Source organism: Pelophylax lessonae (assembly GCF_965119305.1).
Source record: "Pelophylax lessonae genome assembly, chromosome: 8".
Lineage (NCBI taxonomy): Eukaryota > Metazoa > Chordata > Amphibia > Anura > Ranidae > Pelophylax > Pelophylax lessonae.
In genome coordinates this window covers 140,503,234-140,529,298 of record NC_138775.1, presented here as the reverse complement: position 1 = coordinate 140,529,298, position 26,065 = coordinate 140,503,234, and the positions used below count along the sequence as shown (strand labels likewise).

Here is a 26,065-nt window from a genome sequence, read left to right as displayed (position 1 = left end):
ATTGCTTTAGATGTTGCAGCTAGAGCCAAGGCTGGCTTGCAGGCCATGCCTGCTGTGAGATAGACTCGCTTTAAGTCAGAGTCAATTCTCCTTTCCAATGGATCCTTAAAGGAGGCTGTATCCTCCAGAGGGAGAGTCACGTGCTTTACGAGTCTCATCACTGCTGCATCAACAAGTGGAGGGGATTCAAGATGTTTAACCTCTTCCTGTTTGAAAGGATACAATTTTGCCATCTTGGAAAACATAGAATTTTTCCTCTCCACCTTGCTCCACTCCTCGGTGATTATTTCCCCTAGTTCTCCTAGGAGTGGAAAATTGAGATGTTCTTTATTCAATTGTTTAAAAAACTTTTTCTGTTTAGGAGGGGGAACTGTTGACTCCTCCCACTCAAGGGCCTCCCTTACAGCCTTCATCAAAGAGGGAACCAGCTCAAAGTTAAAGCCTACAGAGGGGTCATCCGAATCAGAACCACTGTCTGACAAGAGGAGAGAAGGACGACTTGGTTGAGAAGAATCCAGGTAGTCCTGGCCTTGAGACTCCAAATCTGGAGAACGTGGCTGTACATAAGTTGCTTTTTGGTGAGAGACTCCCAAATCTTTTAAAGAGTCCTTCAGAACCCGTTTTACCACTGACTCCAGATGCTGATCTGAGTTCGGTCTTTCCCCTGCGGCTTGAGCATAGCAATGGTCGCAGAGAGACTTTCCGTCTGGGACCCGCTGACCACACCCCCAGCATTTATTTTTACGGGGTTGACCCGAGCGACCGTGGCCTTTAGAAGGGGAGGACCTCTCTTCACCATGGTGCCTAGAGCTGGAAGGGGATTTGCGCCTCGATCTGGACGAGGAATGCCGGTGCTGCGACTTGGATTCATGATCTTCCTTGCGGGCAATATGCTGCAGATCGCATCTGGAAGAACTAAAAACATAAATGATAAGAAGATAGCACGGGAAACACAAGATCCGTGATACCTCCCACCATAACTACCCCACTAAAGTACCTGCCATGAGCGGGCTGATCACTTAGGGGCGGTGATGACTCCATACTGGCTTTGAATGGGAGAACCATTCAAATCACTAACCTGTTAGTATAGGAATCCGGAACCCGGGAAAGCCTGCTGCCAACAGAAATTACATTCCCAGTTTGCAGAGGCAATTTCCTGTTTAAATCTAGCGCCAAAATGACGTCATCGTCAAACGCGGCAACTGCGCATGCGCAAAATGGCCACCGAACACGGTACTGTGCATGCGCTAACCAAGCCTCGCTTTCTGACCCGGCCGCGCATGCGCAGATGACCAAAACACCGGCGATCGTGACACAGGAAGCACCGAAAACTGGACAGGAAGGACACCCGACCCCCTCAGCAGCAATATGAAGCACAAGGTACAATACACACTAGCACCAGGGAAAAATAATACATTTGGAAATAATCTTAGCAAAATGTACTTGCGGTTTCAGTTCAGACACGGTCAGGCACAGTACACAGGGCTTTGGGCAGCACAGGACCACCCACAGCAGCATGGGCTTTCGGTCACCAGATGAATCTTCGGTTGCCCCCTCCATACCCGGATAATAGGAAGGGCTTATCGGAGGCAGGACCATGTTGAACCAAATCCACAATCCATAACGTCCAAACGAAGGATAGGAAACACACAGGTATGTGCAACCTGAGGAGGACAAAAAAGGAACATGGATGCTGAAAAGGAGCAAAGATTTATGGGAGTGGGGTCCTATAGGGTAGGAGAGGAGGCGGGGCCTACCCGAACGTATGCTGCCATGGAGTCTCTCAGGAAAATTATCTTGGGCTCTTTTATCTGATTTTGGTCTGGCCCACCTTTCTGTATTTTTATGATTTAACCTCCCTGGGGGTCTGATTATGTCAGAATTTTGAACTAAAAGCAGTAGATTGTTTTGCATGGAAATCTGTTGTTTTATATTTTAGGCCTGTAATTCTTAGGAATAACTCACTTAAATCTGACCAAACAAGAGTCTAGTAGACATCCCAGGTATAATAAAGTTTGAAACATGAAATCATAAATTATAATAAGAATAAATTTTATTCAATAATATAATCAAGCCAAAAGCACTAAAAAGTGTACAAACAAGGGGTGCGATATTACTAGTCACTGTAATAAAGGTTTACTAAACATCTCGGGTATGAATGATTTTGAAATATTGGACTGCACAAAGTCCGACGTCACAATCAGGACAATAGAATCAGGTTTTCTTTCTTATTTTCCTTCCACTGTCATCTCTCTTTGAGCAACAAACCACTCACATCCTTGTAGGTGCTGACTTTTTCTCAGTTGGTGGGATGTAGTCCATGAAGTGGCGACCAGTCAGGCTTTCCAGGTTGACAACGCCAACAGCATGGCGTTCAGATCTATTCCCAGCCATTGATGGTGTTTGGTGATTCAGGAAAGATACATTCGGCAAGTATCCAAATGAAGTCCAAATAAATCACAGGCTTGTTACTCTTTTTTTTTTTTTAGCAGAATGTACTCATTCCACAAGCATTGCTCAAAAAGACGTCTGAAGATCTTCTTATAGTACTTCTTTTGAGGTTTCCTCGTTGCTGGGTAGAATGTCATTGCTTGGTCGGCTGTGTGTCGAGACCTCCCATGGTGTTGTTGTAGTCTATCACTACTTGTGGCTTCATGACTTCTTTCCGACCTTTATGCGTACCATAGGTACTATGCACTGTACCCAGTAAGCACACATCTTTCTTGTCCCGCCATCACAGTGCCATCATTTTGCCTTTCTGCCAGGCAACCATTTCTCCTGTCTTGAGCTTCTTTATGCCAAACATTGGCAGCATGTCGCACCGGTTAGCCCTTACGGTTCCATAGGCATCAGTTTTGTTTTGCAGTAGAACCTCATAAAGTTCAGGAAATGTATAAAAGTTGTCAGTTGTTACACAATAGCCCTGATTTAACAATGGCTCAATTAGTGGAAGAACAGAAGATGTTGCCATTCCATAATTGCTGTATTTTTGATAGAATTTTGTTCCTTTTCCAGTGCATATCACTGATTTCCAAATGTAGCCAGTTGACGATTCGCATAGCATGTAGGATTTTACGCCAAATTGTGCCCTCTTTGATGGAATGCATTGCACCCAGCTGAGCCTTCCCTTGTAGGCCATTAGACTTTCATCTATGCTGATGTCTCTTTTTGGCACATAGCTCGGTTGGAAATTCTGTAGAATCATTTGATATACTTCCCACGTTTTCTTTAGTTTTGGTGCAGGATGAGTAGTTTCATCAAATTCTTCATTGTTTTCGAAGTGGAGTTGTTTCATTATGAGGGCAAATCTGTACTCTGACATGACCGTGCCAAAGAATGGAGTGGCAAGTAATGTATTGGTTGTCCAGTACCACTTCTGCAGGGGTTTCCTCACCACTCCCTGAAGAATTATTAGGCCCAGAAATTTCCAAATGTCATCTTTGGTCACTGGTTCCCAATTTCTGCATCTTGAAATCTTCTGATGCGTAGCCAATTGTTGCTCTTTGTACCGGTTTGTCTCGGTAACTATTTCTTCAATAATCTCATCGGTCAGAAATAATTGTAGGTATGACAAGGGGTTGTCATGGTCATCGTCAACTTTCATATCAGGTGCTCCAGTAAATGGGAATCTTGGAGGCAATCCAAGGAATCCATACCGCAGTCAAAAAAGCACCAAGTTCTCACATCGCTGAGCTCAGTCACAGAATCGTCACTGTCGCCACTTTCAGTACCTGATGACGAATTTTCCCATGAATCACTATCGCTCAGTTCTTCAAATAATTACGATTCATTGTCGCTGTTTTCCAGTTCGTCTAAAAGCGCTTTTGAGCTAAAAGAACGCTTTTTGGACGCCATGAACGTTCTCAATTTTCCAGGTACAAAGAACCGCAAAAGTACTGGCAAGACACTAGGTGAAAACCTGTGGTAAAATGGCTTGATACAAAGTTGTAATCCTAACAGATTACACTGTATCATGTCATTTTGTTTTTAAGTAATTTTTGAATCTCCCACCGGTTCCACCCCCTGTGTCGCGGAGCTCGCAGGGAAGGGAACCGGAAGACAGGTGACGACATCGGCCGTATCACACAGCAAGGACAGCGGGAGGATGGCTGGAGGACGGCGGGGGATCACACTGGAAGATAAATGTAGTTGTGGGGTATTCCCGAGTGTGGCTCGGGGTTACCGCTTGTGGCACTGTTGTGGCGCCAGGGAGGTAAACATTTCTGGAAATACACGCTGCTGTGACACAACTCCTCTCTCATGGAATCATTGTCATTGGTATTGAACAAAGGTTTCTACTCAAACCTGTTCGCTGTCCACAAAGCAAAAGGGGTCAATAACCCCTTTCTAGACCTAAAGACTCTTAATATCTTCATTCAAGTGCAAAATTCCGCATGGGATCTATAAGGCTATTCATCGCATTCCCTCCATCAGGGGGACCTTCTGGCCCCTATGGATATCTAGGATGCTTACTTGTAGAGCTGCACGAATCTGGATAAAATGAGAATCACATTTTTTTTTGCTTAAAATAAAGATCATGATTCTCTCACGATTCTTGACTTAACATCATCTTTCATATTATAGTAAAAAATTGGGCAAACTCTACTGTTTTTTTTTTTATTTATTGAAGTGTATTTTTTCTCTAGGCTCTCTGCTAAAAAATATGTATATGTTTGGGGGTTTTAAGTAATTTTCTAGCAAAAAATATACAGATTTTTACTTGTAAGCAGCAAGTGTAAGAAAAGGCTTAGTCTTTAAGTGGTTAAACTGCCCTCATTTACAGAATGAAGTTCATCTTATTGATCTAAAAAAAAAATGAAATGATACAATGTATATAAACAGTAAGAAAGCGAGGCCAGAACACATTGGCCCCATAAAAGACGACAAAGGAGATTTGGCCACAGAGGACAGGGAAAAGGCAGTAGTGTTAAATAATTTCTTCTCTTCAGTCTTCACAAAAGAATCGGGGGGCTACACTAACCCAGCTTGTAAGGCCAAACTAAATAACACACCTCAGGAAGTACCGCCATGGCTAACAGAAGATAGACTTAGAACTAAACTAGAGAAACTTAACATAAATAAATCACCGGGACCGGATGGCTTGCACCCGAGGGTTCTTAAAGAGCTCAGCCAGGTGATTGCCAGACCACTATTCTTGATCTTTAAGGATAGTTTACAGACAGGTATGGTGCCAGCTGATTGGAAAAAAGCCAACGTGGTACCAATATTTAAAAAAGGGCCGAGATATATCCTGGGAAACTATAGGCCGGTCAGCCTAACATCAGTAGTCTGCAAGATTTTGGAGGGGATGTTAAGGGACCACATACAATACTTTAGTAATGAAAATGGTATTCTTAGTAGTAATCAGCATGGATTCTTGAAAAATCATTCTTGCCAAACCAATCTATTAACCTTCTATGATGAAGTGAGCTGCCACCTAGATAAAGGTAAGCCTGTGGATGTGGTTTATCTGGACTTTGCAAATTCCTTTGACACCGTTCCCCACAAACGCTTACTGTTCAAACTAAGGAAGATAGGTATGGACCATAAGGTGAATACCTGGATAGAGAACTGGCTCCAGGGGAGAGTGCAAAGTGTGGTGATTAATGGGGAGTACTCGGATTGGGCGGGTGTGGAAAGTGGGGTCTCCCAGGGTCCTGTCCTGGGGCCAATCCTGTTTAATTTATTCATAAATGATCTAGAGTAGGGGATATCTAGTACAATCTCAGTATTTGCGGATGATACTAAAATAAGCATGCCAATATCTTCTATGCAGGATGTGGAAACCTTACAAGCGGACCTGAACAAAATAATGGAGTGGGCAACTACATGGCAGATGAGGTTTAATGTTGAAAAATGTAAAGTAATGCACTTGGGTGCCAGAAACCAGAAAGCAAGCTACTCACTAGGGGGGTAACCTCTGGGTGAGTCTAGGATGGAAAAGGACCTGGGGGTACTGGTAGACAACAGGCTTGGCAGTGGCATGCAATGCCAAGCCGCTGCAAGCAAAGCCAACAGAATACTGGGATGTATAAAAAAGGGGATTCACTCCAGAAATAAAGAGATTATTCTCCCTCTCTACAAGACTCTGGTCCGGCCACATCTGGAGTATGCTGTCCAGTTCTGGGCACCGGTCCTCAGGAAGGATGTGCTGGAAGTGGAGAGAGTCCAGAGAAGGGCAACAAAAATAGTTAGGGGAATGGAGGACATCAGCTATGAGGAAAGACTACAAGCACTGAACGTATTCTCTCTGGAGAAGAGACGATCGAGGAGGGGATATGATATCAATGTACAAATACTGTACTGGCGACCCTAGCGTAAGGAACAAACTATTCAGAGAAAGGGAATACAATAGGACACGTGGCCACTCACTAAAACTAGAGGAAAGGCGGTTTAACCTTAAAATACGTAGGGGGTTCTTCACTGTAAGAGCAGTAAGGATGTGGAATTCTCTTCCACAAGCAGTCGTATCAGCAGGGAGCATCGATAGTTTCAAAAAACTATTAGATGGGCACCTTAAAGACCACAACATACAGGGGTATACAATGTACGGTTAACAGCAAACACACACACATCATAGGTTGAATTGGATGGACTGATGTCTTTTTTCAACCTCACTAACTATGTAACAATGTTTCTTCTTATCTCTCAACGCTTAGCAATGTTGTTCAAAAAATTGTTGTTTTTTTTTTTCTTTGACAGCTGTCAGCTGTGAGCAGAAAACGGCTCTGCACAGAATCGTGGAAATGCAGAATTAAGATTGTGAGGGGGGTTGATCTCTAAAAGAACAGAAGATACAATGTTTCTTTTTATCTCTCTTTTAGCCCATGTTGTTGATAAACACTGCCTGGGGCTTTTTTTATTTTATTTTTGACAGCTGCGAGAAAGTGAACTGCTCTGCACTTGTTACATGAATCGTAGAAATGCCGGATTAAGATCGTGGGGGGGGGGGGGGGGGTGGTTCAATCTAGATCGTGATTTTTTAATTATTAATTGTGCAGCTCTAACAGGTAGTGGGTCAATTTTTATTTTGAAGTGGTTGTAAACCTCTTTTCTGAACTCTCAGACAAGCTTTATAAATTTAGCACTTTGAACAGATGTAGAGAAGAAATGGCCGCATTTAGACAGGTACAACTTATGTAGGAGGATTTGTTTCATCTCTGTGTATCACCTAAAGGCCACTCTCTTCACTGGTCACAGTTTACAACCACTTTAATGCGAAAAATGCATTAAATAAAAAAAAAACATATAGACTTTAAAAATACTTTAAACTTTTCTCTGAAACAGATGTTAGTAAGGTTACAGCAAAAGCATGGCACTCTTCAAAACATCTATATCAGAATGCAGTTCCAAATAGAGGACTTTTACTGCAAGAGAAGAGAAAGCCACAGAACCAGAAAAATCCTAAGGACACTCAGGAATTTCAGACAGTACTCATTCAAATGCAGTAAAGCCCTCCTACAGCCACCACCTTACAGTAAGACCTTATCAATTTTGCTCTATTTGCCAATTCAACCCAATCAGTTCTCAAAATGTTATATGCGGGATACATTAATAAATGACAAAAGACCTACACAAAAATAGATTAATGTAATAAAATCAGGCCAATTGAAACATCTACAAATGTGTTCCTCAAGTTCATAGTTTGCCCTTTCAGCACCCACCCAATTGGATCTTGTTATAAATACAGCTTTAAAGTGTATATAAACCCTGACAATAAACTTCTCTTTATATTGTTTTGATCTGTTAAATATTTCATTGGAAGAATTTTGTTATACAGTATCTGTTTAATAAGTGCAAAAAAAAAAACAACTTGAAGACTTTGTCAGAAATTTAGAGCTAATCTGTAATATTTCCCGTGTTTCATGTGTTATATTTCCTTTGTTATCCTTCAATATTAAGGCTATTTTATTCTGGGTTACCGTTAGATAAATCACAAGGTTTAGAGAGCCCTGGTTCATTTTCCCTATGTTGTACTGGTTTAGTTGACCGCTGCATCGTTGGTTCAGCTTGGAAGTGGGAGGGTTGGGTAGGGGATATTCTCTATTTTTGGATTTTTGTTTTTTGTTCTTTCTTTTTGTTATGGCATAAGTTGTGCCCTTGATGCTTGAACTTTGTTTTTTGGCCATACGTGGCCAATGATGATGAGTACTTATATCAGTGGCCCAGTGAGGCCAATTGCTTTTTTTTCTATACTGTACAGTATATACAGTGGGTACGGAAAGTATTCAGACCCCCTTACATTTTTCACTCTTTGTTATATTGCAGCCATTTGCTAAAATCATTTAGGTTCATTCTTCTTCCTCATGAATGTACACATAGCACCCCATACTGACAGAAAAACACAGAATTGTTGACATTGTTGCAGATTTATTAAAAAAGAAAAACTGAAATATCACATGGTCCTAAGTATTCAGACCCTTTGCTCAGTATTTAGTAGAAGCCCCCTTTTGATCTAATACAGCCAGGAGTCTTTTTGGGAAAGATGCAACAAGTCTTTCACACCTGGATTTGGGGATCCTCTGCCATTCCTCCTTGCAGATCCTCTCCAGTTCTGTCAGGTTGGATGGTAAACGTTGGTGGACAGCCATTTTTAGGTCTCTCCAGAGATGCTCAATTGGGTTTAAGTCAGGGCTCTGGCTGGGCCATTCAAGAACAGTCACGGAGTTGTTGTGAAGCCACTCCTTCGTTATTTTAGCTGTGTGCTTAGGGTCATTGTCTTGTTGGAAGGTAAACCTTCGGCCCAGTCTGAGGTCCAGAGCACTCTGGAGAAGGTTTTTGTCCAGGATATCCCTGTACTTGGCCGCATTCATCTTTCCCTCGATTGCAACCAGTTGTCCTGTCCCTGCAGCTGAAAAACACCCCCACAGCATGATGCTGCCACCACCATGCTTCACTGTTGGGACTGTATTGGACAGGTGATGAGCAGTGCCTGGTTTTCTCCACACATACCGCTTAGAATTAAGGCCAAAAAGTTCTATTTTGGCCTCATCAGACCAGAGAATCTTATTTCTCACCATCTTGGAGTCCTTCAGGTGTTTTTTAGAAAACTCCATGCGGGCTTTCATGTGTCTTACACTGAGGAGAGGCTTCCGTCGGGCCACTCTGCCATAAAGCCCCGACTGGTGGAGGGCTGCAGTGATGGTTGACTTTCTACAACTTTCTCCTATCTCCTGACTGCATCTCTGGAGCTCAGCCACAGTGATCTTTGGGTTCTTCTTTACCTCTCTCACCAAGGCTCTTCCCCCCCGATAGCTCAGTTTGGCCAGACGGCCAGCTCTAGGAAGGGTTCTGGTCATCCCAAACGTCTTCCATTTGAGGATTATGGAGGCCACTGTGCTCTTAGGAACCTTAAGTGCAGCATAAATCTTTTTGTAACCTTGGCCAGATCTGTGCCTTGCCACAATTCTGTCTCTGAGCTCTTCAGGCAGTTCCTTTGACCTCATGATTCTCATTTGCTCTGACATGCATTGTGATCTGGAAGGTCTTGTATAGACAGGTGTGTGGCTTTCCTAATCAAGTTCAATCAGTATAATCAAACACAGCTGGACTCAAATGAAGGTGTAGAACCATCTCAAGGATGATCAGAAGAAATGGAAAGCACCTGAGTTAAATATATGAGTGTCACAGCAAAGGGTCTGAATACTTAGGACCATGTGATATTTCAGTTTTTCTTTTTTAATAAATCTGCAACAATGTCAACAATTCTGTGTTTTTCTGTCAGTATGGGGTGCTATGTGTACATTCATGAGGAAGAAGAATGAACCTAAATGATTTTAGCAAATGGCTGCAATATAACAAAGAGTGAAAAATTTAAGGGGGTCTGAATACTTTCCGTACCCACTGTATATTTTCTGTACTTTTATTATGATATTCTTTTTTTTTCTATTTGGCGAACCACTCCATGCGCTGTTGGCAGTGAGGTGCTGTGTCATTTGTTTTGTTGAAGAGTATGGTTTGTATGTTTTATAATAGAACAAACAAAAAAAAGGAATTATTTAAATAAAAGTTGTTTTATTGAGTAAAAGAAAGATACTCACATAAGTATACAATAAGTATAAAAGAGACACAGCAAGTAACTCAGCCGCTGCTCCGTCTGGCGGCATGATGATATCAGCATAGGCTCCACCCCAACCCATTGCATCATAGGGGATGTCCTTAAAGGGGAGGATTATGCCCCCTTGAGAATGTCATCTTCGGCAAAGTGTATCAGAGCGGAGCCTGTGCTGACATCATTTTGCCACTGAATAGATTGGCAGCTTGCTGTTTCTCTTTTATGCTGTGAGTACCTTTATTTGACTCAATAAAACAATAAAACAACTTAGGCAGTTAAGCAAATATGGAGCATCTGTTATTTATTTCATATTGGGATGACGTATGCTGAGCAGAGTTGGTGGTCATAACTAGACCTGCCGGTCTACCCTGTGGATTCAGGTCGCTGCACAGGATTGTTGGAAGGGCTCTCTGGCATTCAAGAGCACTATAGACCTACTATAATCTGGGGTCTTTCTTTCTAGTAAGAGCCAGTGGTGGTGAAACTCACAAGGGGATTCACAGAACATTTCAAGTGCCACTTGGGTTTATCTTTAATGGATGTGTTATGATTTGAAATGAATGGGTGATTGTACATGGTATTTACATTGATTTAATAATTTATTATTTAAAGGTATAGCACAACAATGTCTGCATTTGATTTATCACACATTTGTATTTAGGTGTTTTTTTGAGTGCTGCTGTATAAATACTGTACTTATTCTCTGATACATACTTCAATATTTTTTTTTAAACCAGAGTTCAGTGTCAATTTAAGACCTCAATTTATTTCTGACAGATGAATAGTTAGTTTTCTGTACCTGTGGAGTCTTTAAAGGAACAAGTGGAAATGTACTGCATATTATTTTTTTGTCTTGCCTTGACATATGCATTAAAACTTTCAATTTTTAAAGAAAATTTCAAGAAAATGTTAAGTTCCTGGGGACACCTAAAGTGGGTACGGAAAGTATTCAGACCCCCTTAAATTTTCACTCTTTGTTATATTGCAGCCATTTGCTAAAATCATTTAAGTTTATTCTTCTTCCTCATGAATGTACACATAGCTCCCCATACTGACAGAAAAACACAGAATTGTTGACATTGTTGCAGATTTATTAAAAAAGAAAAACTGAAATATCACATGGTCCTAAGTATTCAGACCCTTTGCTGTGACACTCATATATTTAACTCAGGTGCTTTCCATTTCTTCTGATCATCCTTGAGATGGTTCTACACCTTCATTTGAGTCCAGCTGTGTTTGATTATACTGATTGGACTTGATTAGGAAAGCCACACACCTGTCTATATAAGACCTTCCAGATCACAATGCATGTCAGAGCAAATGAGAATCATGAGGTCAAAGGAACTGCCTGAAGAGCTCAGAGACAGAATTGTGGCAAGGCACAGATCTGGCCAAGGTTACAAAAAGATTTCTGCTGCACTTAAGGTTCCTAAGAGCACAGTGGCCTCCATAATCCTCAAATGGAAGACGTTTGGGACGACCAGAACCCTTCCTAGAGCTGGCCGTCCGGCCAAACTGAGCTATCGGGGGAGAAGAGCCTTGATGAGAGAGGTAAAGAAGAACCCAAAGATCACTGTGGCTGAGCTCCAGAGATGCAGTCAGGAGATGGGAGAAAGTTGTAGAAAGTCAACCATCACTGCAGCCCTCCACCAGTCGGGGCTTTATGGCAGAGTGGCCCGACGGAAGCCTCTCCTCAGTGTAGGACACATGAAAGCCTGCATGGAGTTTGCTAAAAAACACCTGAAGGACTCCAAGATGGTGAGAAATAAGATTCTCTGGTCTGATGAGACCAAAATAGAACTTTTTGGCCTTAATTCTAAGCGGTATGTGTGGAGAAAACCAGGCACTGCTCATCACCTGTCCAATACAGTCCCAACAGTGCAGCATGGTGGTGGCAGCATCATGCTGTGGGGGTGTTTTTCAGCTGCAGGGACAGGACGACTGGTTGCAATCGAGGGAAAGATGAATGCGGCCAAGTACAGGGATATCCTGGACAAAAACCTTCTCCAGAGTGCTCTGAACTTCAGACTGGGCCGAAGGTTTACCTTCCAACAAGACAATGACCCTAAGCACACAGCTAAAATAATGAAGGAGTGGCTTCACAACAACTCCGTGACTGTTCTTGAATGGCCCAGCCAGAGCCCTGACTTAAACCCAATTGAGCATCTCTGGAGAGACCTAAAAATGGCTGTCCACCAACGTTTTCCATCCAACCTGACAGAACTGGAGAGGATCTGCAAGGAGGAATGGCAGAGGATCCCCAAATCCAGGTGTGAAAGACTTGTTGCATCTTTCCCAAAAAGACTCCTGGCTGTATTAGATCAAAAGGGGGCTTCTACTAAATACTGAGCAAAGGGTCTGAATACTTAGGACCATGTGATATTTCAGTTTTTCTTTTTTAATAAATCTGGAACAATGTCAACAATTCTGTGTTTTTCTGTCAGTATGGGGTGCTATGTGTACATTCATGAGGAAGAAGAATGAACTTAAATGATTCTAGCAAATGGCTGCAATATAACAAAGAGTGAAAAATTTAAGGGGGCTGAATACTTTCCGTATCCACTGTATGTACCAGTGCCTGCATATAAAATGTCATAGAAAAATGGGTGCAAAAGGTAAAGCACACTGCTAGAGTGGGCATTTTAGTATAGATCTGCACCCTAAAATGTTATATTTTAATCTGCATTATAAAGATACCAATAAGTACATTTTTGTTTTAATTAAATCAGATACTTTGTGCAATGTTTTTATTATATACCATTTTATATATTTGTGTTAATTCGACAGTAGATTCCCTTCTGCATAAAAAAAAATATCACTGATCTTTTTGTCAGGAACTGCACATAACTTTGCGTAAAATACAAAGAGAACTGCAGGAAAAGAACCAACACCTTAAACAAGTAGAAGAAGAGAAATGCACAAAACTAGCAGCTCAGGAACAGAGCATCCAGAAACTAAAGGAAACTGTGTCAAAGAAAGAGCAGATGTTACAAGTGAGTACTTAAAGTATATGTAAACCCAGTCACCAAAATCTCATATCTGCTTTAACATGTTCATGTATTTTTAAAAGTCAACTTTAGTATTTTTAAAGTGTACTGTATAGCCAAAGCGTTTTATCTTGTTTTTACAGTATGCTGAATTTGTATTCTCAGACCATGTAAATATGCAGGCTACATTTAAGAAATTTAACACTGGCAAAATATTTTCAATGACCACACCCACCGCATGCTTATATAACCCCATCCACTCTGTGAGACCAGATTCTGGATGTTGTACCTTGGGCAGTGCTGTATCCTGGCCTAGGCCAACAAGGCCCAGGCCTAGGGAGGCACTTTTCAGGGGGGCAGCAAAAAAAATATTTCATTATTTGTATAATGACTATGGACTTCCTATTTATTATACAAATAAGTGAAATAATCCTATAATTACAATCAGTGGCAACAAACACAAGTCCAAATATCCTAAAAGATCAATCTTACTAATCTTGTGACATATGGCTGCACTAATGGGCACTGATAAGACTGCACTGGTGGCCACTAATGGGGCTGCACTGGTGACCACTGATGGCGGCATTGATAAGGCTGCACTGATGAGGCTGAACTTATGGGAACTGATGAAGCTATGCTGATGGACACTGATAGACTGTGGTTATGGTCTGTGGTTTACAGATGACATTGTGGATTGTAAACAGGAAGGGGTGTGACGTAAACAGGAAGGGGTGTGGCCTTTACAGGAAGGGGTGGGTCATATTTAAATTAGGGGGTGCACAAGTTTAGTCAGGCCTAGGGCAGCACAATACCTAAATACACCACTGACCTTGGGGACTGTATGGGGATCCCACTGTGTGGGGCCAGCCTGTGGTGTTTGTTTCAGTACTGGATTGATTCTGTGTTTGATGCTCACTTTGACATAAAGTGCAACGTGTGTACTTAGCTACAGGGTGCTATACAGGTCCAGGGCTGTGGTCCATCTCTATGGCTCCCAGACCCTAAAGACCCACTTCCAAGTATGCCCACTGTGACAGGCAATGCCTGGACCCCTAACCGTCCCAGCAACATGGATAAGGTAAGACAGGGTTTCTTCGTAACTTTGGATTAGAGCACCCACAGTGCTTATTCACTTTTTTGTGTTACTCTCTGTTATACTTATCTCTAAAGGTTTCAAGGCCATAAGTATTTTTAAATTTGCCATTTTCACCATCTGGACATACACTACACCCTTTACAGCTATAAAACCTTCAACACTTCTAGGAAGGCTGTCCACGAGGTTTAGGAGTGTGTCTATGGGGATGTTTGACCATTCTTTTAGAAGCGCATTTGTGAGGTCAGGCACTGATGTTGAATGAGAAGCCCTGGCTTGCAGTATCCGCTCTAATTCATTCTAAAGGTGTTGTATCGGGTTGAGGTCAGGACTCTGTGCAGGCCAGTCAAGTTCCTCCACCCCAAACTCGCTCATCCATGTCTATATGGACTTTGCTTTGTACACTGGTGTGCTGTCATATTAGAACAGGAAAGGGCCATTCCCAAACTGTTCCCACAAAGTTGGGAGCATGAAATTGTCCAAAATGTCTTGGTATGCTGACGCCTTAAACGTTCCTTTCTCTGGAACTAAGGGGCCAAGCCTAGCCCCTGAAAAACAACCCCACACTATAATCCCCACTCCACCAAATCATTTGGATAAATGCACAGCAAGGTCCATAAAGACATGGATGAGCAAGTTTGGGGTGGAGGAACTTGATTGGCCTGCACAAAGTCCTGGCCTCAACCAGACACCTTTGAGATAAATTAGAGCGGAGACTGCGAGCCAGGCCTTATCGTCCAACATCAGTGCCTGACCTCACAAACGCGCTTCTGGAAGAATAGTCAAACATTCCCATAGACACACTCCTAAACATTTTGGACAGCCTTCCCAGATTAGTTGAAGCTAGTATAGTTGCAAAGGGTGGGCCAACTCAATATTGAACCCTACGGACTAAGACTGGGATGCCATTAAAGTTTATGTGCGTGTAAAGGCAGGCGTCCTAATACTTTATAAAATATAGTGTAGTCTCATGATAATGTCATAGTGACAGGCCTTGCGGCTGATGCACTTCCGCCCATCATATTTCCCAAAAAACACGAACAGCACATTTTCTTTCTACTTTTTGCTACAAAGACGCATTCACAGGAACTTGGCCAGTGCCAGGGTTTTAGCAGCCCCTGCATTCTGAGCATGCAAAACTCTAATTGTTCCACATCTGTTCTGTGAGTACCCCATCAGGGATCCCCTCTCTTAAGCAATGGCAGATTGCATGTGCAAGGTAGCTGGGATAAAATGGCCAAATATCACACGTTCTGCCGATGGCCTGCAGGATACTTAGAACACTGCTTAGGTGAGAACTGTTCTCTTGTTCCAGAGCATTGTCCTATTAGGACACTGTTTCAAAGGGCCAAAAACACTACACTTGCTTTCTCCCCTGACTCTGTTCGTGAACCTGAGATGGCGTCTCCAAACATGTTTGAGGATGAAATGTAGGAAAGTGGGGGGGGGGGGGGGACACTGATATTGTAGTGGAATCTGCAGAGGATATTGCAACCCCTGCATTTTTTGAGTCACAAGCTATGGCTTTTCAACTAATGCTTTCCACTTTTACTTCCAACAGATTTTTATTGGAAATTTTAAGGGTTTTACAAAGGCATTCTCTGTATTTGCAGACAATACTAAATAAGCAGGGCAATAACTTCTACACAGGATATGGAAACCTTAGAAGAAGACCTGAACAAAATAATGGGGTGGGCATTTACATAGCAAATGTGGTTTAATGTTGGAAATTGTAAGTTAATGCATTTGGGTGCCAGAAATACAAACCCAAGTTACTCACTAGGGGGAGAGCCTTTGGGGGAATCTAAGATGGAAAAGGACCTGGGGGTCCTAGTAGATGACAAGCTTAGCAATGGCATGCAAAGCCAAAAAAACACTGGCATGTATAAAAAAGGGGATTCACTCCAGAGATAAAACGATAATCTCCCACCCCAAGATTCTGGTCCGTCCGCATCTAGAGTATGACATCCAGTTCTGGGCACTGGTCCTCAGGAAGGATGTGCTGGAACTGGAGAGAGTCCATAGAAGGGCAACAAAGTTAATAAAGGGAATGGAGGACTTCAGCTATGAGGAAAGACTGCAAGCATTGAACATATTCTCTCTGGAGAGGAGACGCTTGAGAGTGGATATGATATTAACGTACAAATACCGTACTGGCGACCCTGGCATAGGGAACAAGCTTTTCCAGCAAAAGGGAATATAAAAGGATATGCAGTCATTCACTAAAATTAGAAGAGAAGCGGTTTATCCATAAACCGCGTAAAGGGTTCTTTACCGTCAGAGCAGTAAGGATGTGGAATTCTCTTCCTCAAGCAGTGGTATCAGCAGGGAGCATCGATAGTTTAAACAACTATTAGGTGGGCACCTTAATGACCACAACATACAGGGTAATAGGATGTACTATTGACAGTACACACACACACACACACACACACACACACACAGTCATCATAGGTTGAACTGGATAGACTGATGTCTTTTTTCAACCTCACAACTATGTAACTATTTATTAATGATTGCGAATGTTGGGGAATATCATCCACTGGTTAATTTAGAAGAGCCACCTGGGGGCGTGGCCTGCACCGGCATGTGAGTAGTCGCACTTCACAGAGCTCCCTCTGTATCTCCTCATATGATCCTCTCCTCACCTCATCCTTTGCTCTTCCCCGACCACCGCTGCTGCCCTGAGCCCCCCTGCAGTGCCCGGACCTACCTCCAGCCTCTGGTGTGGCCCATGATGACCAGAAAGGGGGAAAAAGAAGCCGCGGCCCTGACCTCTCAAGATGGCGCCCGCACTCCCCTGCCTCCGCGTCCAGCACGAGGCACAGATACGCTGAAAGACACCGGGGGTAAGTCACATAAGGGATCCAAACTATCCACCAGGGAACCCCCCAGAAACATGCTCTATTATGCTCAGAGGCTACCTAGCTCCAGCAGCCCTCCCCTGCACGGCTCCCAGCATAGCGCCCCAGACTCAGGCCTACCTAGGCCGGCGGAGCCTGTGTCCCTGGATGCCTCCCACACTTCTTCCCCGGATATATTTGACATGCCTGTAGATGAAGAGGTGCAGCCTACCTTGGGGGAGATATTACATGCTGTTCATAAATGCACGGCATCTGTGGATGATCTTAAGGAACGTTTTGGCAGTTTAAGGGAGACTGTGTCACTCCTGCGCCAGGATATACAAAAAATTAGGGAACGCACCACTGCTGTGGAGGGTCGCATTAGCAACCTGTAGGACCAATTGCCCCCCCTCACCAGGGATGCCAGAACGGCGGCACAGCAAGTATCTCAGGTTAATAACAGGGCGGATGATATTGAAAACCGGCTACGCTGCAATAATGTACGCAGAGTGAGGCTTCCTGAAAAAATTGAAGGCAGAGACCCAACTGACTTTACAGAACAATGGTTGCAGGACAAATTTGGGAAAGTTGCCTTTACACCCCTTTTCGCGGTTGAGAGGGCCCACCGTACACCACCTCGGCCTCTCCTCCCCAGGCAGCCCTCCCCGCTCCATGCTGGCCTGACTGCTAAACTATAAAGACAGAGAAATCATCCTGTGTCTGGCACGGGAACGGGGATCGATAACCTACAATGGTAATAAAATATCCTTCTTCCCTGATTTCTCTGCGAAGGTTCAAAGAAAGAGATCCAAATATGTTGATGTTAAAAAAGGGCTGCAACGGATTCAACTTAAATACGCCATGCTGTACCCGGCCCGGCTGGGGGTCACTGCGGGGGGGCCAGACCCATTTCTTTCAAAACTGCTATGGATGCTGCTGCCTGACTGGGTATGCATGAACAGGAATTTCAACGCAGGCAGCCGGACGCTGGTCAGAATTGATCCTCCTTCACCCAACCCTATGGTATTATTTCAGTTTGGTGGGTGAAGAACTTTTTGATATCTCCTACTACACTCTTCCCACCTGGCCCCCGCCTCCCGACCCTGTCTTTGATGATGAATGTAGTTCGACATGACAGCGACAACGCTACTTTCCTGGAATGTTTGGGGGGTGAGTGACCCTCTGAAGCGTACCATGATTGCCACCTGCCTCAAAAAGTTTCACCCGGCATTTGTCGGTCTCCAGGAAACCCACTTGACTCGGGACACGACGTCCTTCCTACACTACCCCTGGATTGGGGTGGCCTACCCCTCTACTCACTCTGTGTACTCCCATGGGATAAGCATTTTAAATCACAGGGCCATTGTCTACCAGGAACTGAACTCATTGGTGGACCCTAGTGGTCGTTAAGTTTTTCTGCACTGCAAATTGCATACTCTGAGTCTGATTATAGCATGTGTATATATCCCTCCTCCATTTTCTAGGGAAGTTTTACAATTACTGCTGTTGTTCGTAGCTGGCAGGCCTGACCTCCCGGTGCTTCTCAATTGTCCTCTAGATCCTGGCCTGGACCGACACCCCCCGCCCCCTTCCTCTCCTCACTGTAGGGGCACCATTCTTAGTCGCTTTTTATCTGAAGTGGGCTGGTTGGATCTTTGGCGCCACCGGAACCCCACCACTTGTTAATTCCCCTGCTTTTCCAAAACCCATGGCTCCCTCCACCCTGACTCAGAGGGCTAGGCGGGCCCTGGACGCGCCTATCACTCTGGATGAGCTTCAGACGGTGGCCAGTTCCTTCCCGTCCTGTAAGGCTCCCGGTGGGGACGGGCTGCCCATGGAGGTGTATACGACCTTTGGGGGATCTATTCTGCCCAAACTGCTAGAGGTTCTTAATGCTTCATTTGAAAGGGGTAGCCTTCCTGATTCCATGACTATGGCGAATGTTAACCTCCTTTTCAAACTCGGTAAGGACCCCTTGGACCCGGGCTCCTATCGACCAATTTCTCTCCTGCAGAGTGATATTACGCTTTTTGCCAAGGTGTTGGCACTGTGGGTAAACCAATTTATCCTTTCCATAATTCATCCTGATCAGGCCGGGTTCATGCCGCAGAAGTCAATGGCCATTAACTTGAGACGCTTGTTTCTTAATATGCAAACTCCAGCTGACAATATGGGCCAGAGGGCCTTGCTCTCACTTGACGCCAATAAGGCCTTTGATAGTGTTAGGTGGAGGTACCTATGGGCCGTGCTGACCAAATTTGGGTTTGGGGAACGTTTTATCGCCTGGGTGCGCCTGCTGTATGACTCTCCACAGGCAGCCATCAGGGCCTCAGATAGAATGTCTCACACTTTCCCTCTGGGAAGGGGAATGAGGCCGGGCTGTTCCCTGTCTCCCTTACTATTCGCCCTTGCGATAGAGCCTCTGGCGGCTCTGGGGCGCTCTGAGCAGCTTATAACTGGCTTTCAATATGGTGACCTACATGAGAAGATCATGCTATACGCGGACGACATGTTACTGTTTGTGGGTGACACTTCCTCCTCACTCGCCCGGGTGATGTCCATCATCTCCGATTTTGGACGCTTCTCTGGCCTTACGATCAATTGGTCCAAGTCCAAGTTGATGCTGCTGGATTCCGCACCAGGGCAGCTCAATGCGATTGACTTATACAATGGGTCCTACTCAGAATAGATCTCTGTACTCAAATAAATAGAGTGAATACCTATAAAACCTCAAATATTTGCAAAAAATTGCACATTTCTGAGGTTTTATAGGTATTCGCTCTATTTATTTGAGTACAGAGATCTATTCTGAGTAAGACCCATTGTATAAATCACCATGGATTTCTATCACTTATATATACAATTTTAATAGATTTTTTATCATTTGCGCAGCACTATTTTATATTTATCAATCCCATTGCACTTTTTATGAGAAGTGAAGTGTCAGCGGCAAATGTTTTAAAAAGTCTACTACACACAGGTTGCTCGTAGGAAAATATACATTTTCAATGCGATTGACTGCCCCATCCCGCTTGTTTCCTCTTTTAAATACTTGGGTATCTATGTTTCTTCTATGGTTAGGGACTATTGCCACATTAACCTTCAACCGCTGTGGCATCGCTCACAACTGAAGATTAATATTTGGAGCAAACTTAAACTGTCCCTGGCAGGGAGAACTAATTTTATTAAAATGATACTAATGTCTCAACTACTATACGTACTACATAACTCCCCGGTTGTGGTTCCTCTTAAGCTATTCTGTGTAATCAATTCTCTATTTAGATAACTGCTATGGGGGACCTGTCCCCCGAGGATTACGTTGGAGCAGCTCCAGTTCCCCAAATATGGCGGGGGGTTGGCGTTGCCGAACCCCTGGATCTACTACCTGGCCACCCAGCTTCAGCATTTTATTAAAATATGGGTATAGTTGCGCTAAAAAACTTAAAAAGTAAGCGATTGAACGCACAATAAAATAATTAACAAAGCAGCTACACTCAAATCATACACTGAGCATATGTATATAACAAAAAAGAAATAAAATATGTAGCGCTAAAACATTATGAACAAAGTCCATAAATAAAGTCAATTTCCACCAGTAATATTGCACGGCACCAATTTGCAGTAAAGTGAAAGGAATCCACCACCAAAAGGAGTGTTCAAAACACGCTTACCAGATAGTTATGTATATTGGGCCTTGAACTATCATAGAACTGCAACACACTCGGTGACGAATTGGACCGGACCTCTTCACAAAGATGAATCCCAGAATTGATACCTTGACAGTATACCTTAAGGGAGCCACTCAAAAGAAGGAAATAAAACCCCTCATAGTGCAGTAATTTCCATAAACTTTATTGGATGTAAAGCCAAGATATATAGCACTCACATTTGAGAAGGGTCCCTACATGCAATAGAGGACATTGGCTGCTACCTTGCTAACCGATTTGGAACCACGCAGGTCGGCGTGTGATTCGCACAGTATACCCTTCTCAAATGTGAGTGCTATATATCTTGGCTTTATATCCAATAAAGTTTATGGAAATTACTGCACTATGAGGGGTTTTATTTCCTTCTTTTGAGTGGCTCCCTTAAGGTATACTGTCAAGGTATCAATTCTGGGATTCATCTTTGTGAAGAGGTCCGATCCAATTGTCACGAGTGTGTTGCAGTTCTATGATAGTTCAAGGCCCAATATACATAACTATCTGGTAAGCGTGTTTTGAACACTCCTTTTGGTGGTGGATTCCTTTCACTTTACTGCAAATTGGTGCCGTGCAATATCACTGGTGGAAATTGACTTTATTTATGGACTTTGTTCATAATGTTTTAGCGCTACATATTTTATTTCTTTTCAGCATTTTATTAGTCTCATGGCCCCTGACTCGGGGGGGGGGGCGCCTGCCTCCTCTTGATAGGTTCTGGTGCGACCTCCATCCCAGAAGGCCTGGCAATGACTCTACCTACTGAGCCACCTGAAATACTGGGCTTGTCTCTCCTGCTGCCATCCGTATCTTCGCTACCATTCATTACCAACCTTTGGCTACTCCTCGACTACGCTTCTGCTTGATCCCAACCTGCAACTACTCGTTACCGACCTTTGGCTACTCCTAGACTACGCTCCTGCTTAATCCCAACCTACAATATCTGCTCCAGGACCCTGGCTTGCTTACCTCCTGGTGGGGTGATCCTGAGGACCGCGACCTGGTACTAACACGCAGCAAAATCCATCTCCACCATCAGGAGCACTGGTGAACACCGGTTAGTACTTTGATTCTGCACCTCAGATGAGCTTGTGTCATCTGCCAGAGTGACCTGCCTGTGTTCCTATCCTGCTGGTTCCTGTGTAAGCTGCTATGGCTACTGGTCTTCGAGCCTGACTCCAGACTTTGACATAGAGAGCCATAAAGCCAGCTGGTCCTGGAGCCCTAGAGGGTTTAAGGGCCGCACACATGGGCTGAACATTGGTTGGCATTGAGCGTCAGCCCGTCCGACAGAAGCTGTCTATCGAAGGGGCATGACCAATGGCCAATAGTTAGTACAGCGGCTCCTCCTGAGCTTTTCAGGTTTTTTTTTTTTTTCATTTAGCCCCCTGAGTTGAACAAAAAAACTTCTAGTGTGGGCTTTAGTTTGCTTGATGTCTGCCGAAATAACTGTCGCTGAGAATACCTTATCTACAGTATAACATCCTTATGTGTCGATGACAGAGAAGGGAGAGAAATCTTAGCAAAAAAATATTGATTCTCCTGTTCAGTCAGAGCAGTCTTGGCTGAATATAACAATGAGAAATGGAATTCCTTATAGACCAATTATGGTTTCTCAGAAAAAGTACCATTGTACTTTCTAATTTTGGGTATTGGTTTAGATCTTTGGCGGGGGTTTAGTTCCTGGACAAGAGGGTGCCAGGCCGGTCCGACTGTGAATAAAATTTAGCACCAGTTCAGCGCAGATATTTTTCAGTTTTAGTCGTAAGGCAAGCATTCATTCCCAACCTGGCATCCTCTAATTTATGCCACAAGTCCCAGCTGGGATGCTGTTTGTGCTCCTTCAGAAGGTGAATTTATAAAATTAAAATGAAAGAAATTAGAGATTGCTGCGTGGTGACACCAATTTGGAAATTCTAACTTATACATTGCTTATTAATACTTCATCCAAATATTATGGATGGAATAAATCTTATGTGAACATTCACAACTTTTAGATCTCTAGAGTTCTATCTCATTTTAACACTACTATTCTGAATTACTAAATGAACAGGGCGAACACATAGATACTGTGGCCTCTAATAAGGCAATGTGGTTGATTTACTAAAACTGTAGTGCAAAATCTGGAGCAGCTGTGCATAGAAACAAATCAGCTTCCAATTTTTTGTCAAAGCTTAATTGAACAAGCTGAAGTTAGAAGCTGATTGGCTACCATGCAAATCTGCACCAGATTTTACACTCTCCAGTTTTAGTAAATCAACACCAATTAATACCTCATAAACCCTTGATAGTTGTATCTCATTCAGTAGAGGATACCTTGTTCTGTATACCGTATATGCTGGTGTATAAGACCACTTTTTAACCTTAAAAACACCCCACAAAAATCGGGGGGTCGTCTTATACGCGGAGTATAAAATGTGAGGACTACTTTACATGGTTAGTTTGGGCCAATCTGGCCCAAAACCAGAGAGGCGGGTTGATGATGTTACAACCTCTGACTGATACGAGCTGGCTTTGAATTTATTATACCAACGTGAAGACCATACATCTGGGCAAGACAGAACTCTTTACCACCCACACAAGCGAAACAAACCTCTTGCAAAATGGGAGTACTATTTGCCTTTTAGCACCATCCACAGCAGCCTGATATTCTCCTAGGGGAACGAGGGTGGACGCAAAAAGGCCAAAATTTGAAACATTGTTGTATTAGAATACATGGCTCACCGTGATTACCTCAGCGTGGTATACTGTATGTTGCCGAAGCTATGGTACATACAGTATTATCGCACATCCAGCGGGTTGAGAGATTAGGGACATTTGTTTTGGGCTGACAGATTAGTGGGTGTAAACGGCCGAAGGGGGATAGTTTTATACGGCGAGTATAATCCAAAACCTATATTTTAACTGGAAAATTAAGGGGTGGTCTTATACACCGACATATACGGGTATATAAATTCCTTATAGTCATGTTCTTGTTTTTGTCTTTTTTCATATAAATTATTATCCAAATCTCTAATCAGTTGTTTATTTTTTTAATTATTCTTGATATGTATTTAGGAATACATGGATATCTTAAGCTATAAACAGAGCATGAAAGAAATTCCGGGTGGAAATGAACATACGCTGGAAAAATTACGACAGAGAATTAGAGACCGAGATACTGCCCTAGAGGTAAATAAATGATATTGTCTGGAAAAGTATATCTTTTTTTACAAGACACACACTCAAACATATTATCCTTATCATCATTTTCACTAAGCTTTAACTTCATTCAGTATTGAACCTTAAGATTCATATAGGGAACAGAACCTAACAGCTTAGTTCAATTTTTCATACATACATTTCTGTATTAAACAAGTCTATCCCTTTCTCTTTGGCCTCTGACCCGTTGGTCCTGGACTACTCCTGCTACTGAGATTTAGGCACCCCCTTGCTGCCTCTCACACAAAGAAAGCCTCTGGTGTAAACAAATTCCAAATATGTACAAATTCCAAAGAAGTAAAAAGACGTTTCTCACAGCCACCACTTAAATTCAAACCTGTCATGGAAATTTGACTATGATTAGTGACGCAGGATGCAGTGACATGTTCTTCTATCGCTTATCCATTTTTAGTAGCTTTCTACAAATTTTCAGAGCTTAACCCCCTGAAGTTACCTGTCCCCTGAAGTCAGTAATGTTTTAACCTCAAGCTTTGAAGGCTTTGTGAGAAAACCATCACCCCTTCAGTCTTGGCAGAGCAGCAAAAATGAGCTGTCGTGATAAACTGAAAACTGTGTTTTCTGCCAATGACCCAGCTTCAGAATGGAGAGACCTGCAGAACATTACAAGCTACAGGAAACCATCCCCCACACTGCAGAAAGCCATAAACTAGCTAACATGTTCTACTCCAGGTTTTTTTTCTCAGGGTTTTGAACTCCATATTTAAACCCCCCTCCCGCCTCCCTTCTCGTTCAACTCCAGTTCAGATATCACCTTTCCAACCACTCCCTCTTATCCACCACTGTCTACTCTCCACTAAGTCTCTGAAAAGAGGATGTATACCAGGCCTCCAGAGACAAAATATAAAGCTATATAGTGCAACCTCCTGTACAACCTCCTGTCTGAAGGTCTGTGCTAATCAGCTGGCAGCCACCCTCACACATATCTTCAACAAATCAATTTAGTAGTGTGACGTTCCCTCCTGCTTCAAGTGCTCTTCAAAAATACCTGTTCTTTAGAAACCCACTGCAACAGGACTAAATGACTACATGCCCGTTGTCAGTAGTCATGAAGTCCATTGAGAGACTAGTGGTGATCCACCTGGACCACATCATAGGTCCCCTGCTGGACTCTCCACAGTTGCAAATAGAACAAACAGTGAGTGGAGAATGTCAGCATGGGGCTGCACTACATCCTACAACTTTTGATTCCCCAGGGGTCTACACACAGATCTGGTTTGTGGATTTCTGCTCAGCATTTAACACTATCACTACAGAAATCCTCTACTCAAAACTAAAAAAATCATGTCTAGCACCTGGTCATTGAGTACTGATGCTCCTAAATGATGTTTGCTCTCTGCACTACTATTTTCCCTCTATACCAACAACTGTTCCTCAAGTAATTTGTCTGTTAAGGTAGTAAAATATGTATATGACACAACTGTCATTTTTCTCATCTGAGATGACAATGAGTTAGTAAACAGGCAAGAAATAAAATAATTGGCCTTGTGGTGCAGTCATAATAATCTGGAGCTTAAAGTGATAATAAAGTCTTAGTTTATGATGTTTAAAAATAACAAATATGTTATAGTTACCTGTTCTGTGCAGGGTCCCTCTTCGGTGCTCCTGGCCCCTCCCCCCTGCCTAATTCCCCACAGCAAGCTGCCTGCTATGGGGGCACCCGAGCCGAGCCGCTGCTCTGTGTGTCTATTCAGGCACGGAGCTGCGGTTGCCCATGCCCCCTCTCTGTCTTCATTGGCTCACTGATTTCGATTAACAGCAGCAGGAGCCAATGGCGCCTGCTGCTGGGTCTCAGGCATTCAGGAAGGAGAGTCCCAGACAGCCGAATCTCTCGTGCAACATCTTGCATCAGGTAAGCATTAGGCCCCTTTCACACATGCTGTCCGTTTGTCCGTTTTTCATCCATCCGTTGACGGATGAAAAACGGACATCAATGTATCTCTATGTAAAAACGGATGACAACAGATGATCATCAGTTAACATCCGTTTTCATCCGCTTCCGTCAATGTCCGTTTTTTTGAACGTATGAATGCCCTATTTTTCATCCGTCAAAAAAATGGATCGGACATAAAACGGATGACAACGGATGAAAAACAGATGACAACGGATGAAAAACGGATGACAACGGATGAAAAACAGATGACTGACGAAAAACGGATGAAAAACGG

The 26,065-nt window shown here is 43.2% G+C and overlaps 1 protein-coding gene across 1 annotated transcript in view; it reads left to right on the top strand.

Moving 5' to 3' along the window:
• Positions 1–26,065, top strand: part of LOC309561480 (myomegalin-like) — a 429,425-nt gene that overhangs the window by 144,920 nt on the left and 258,440 nt on the right. Inside the window, exons 8-9 of the mRNA XM_082265423.1 lie at positions 12,889–13,047; positions 23,736–23,849. Coding sequence (XP_082121549.1) covers positions 12,889–13,047; positions 23,736–23,849 — 273 coding nt within the window. The remainder of the gene's footprint in view (positions 1–12,888; positions 13,048–23,735; positions 23,850–26,065) is intronic.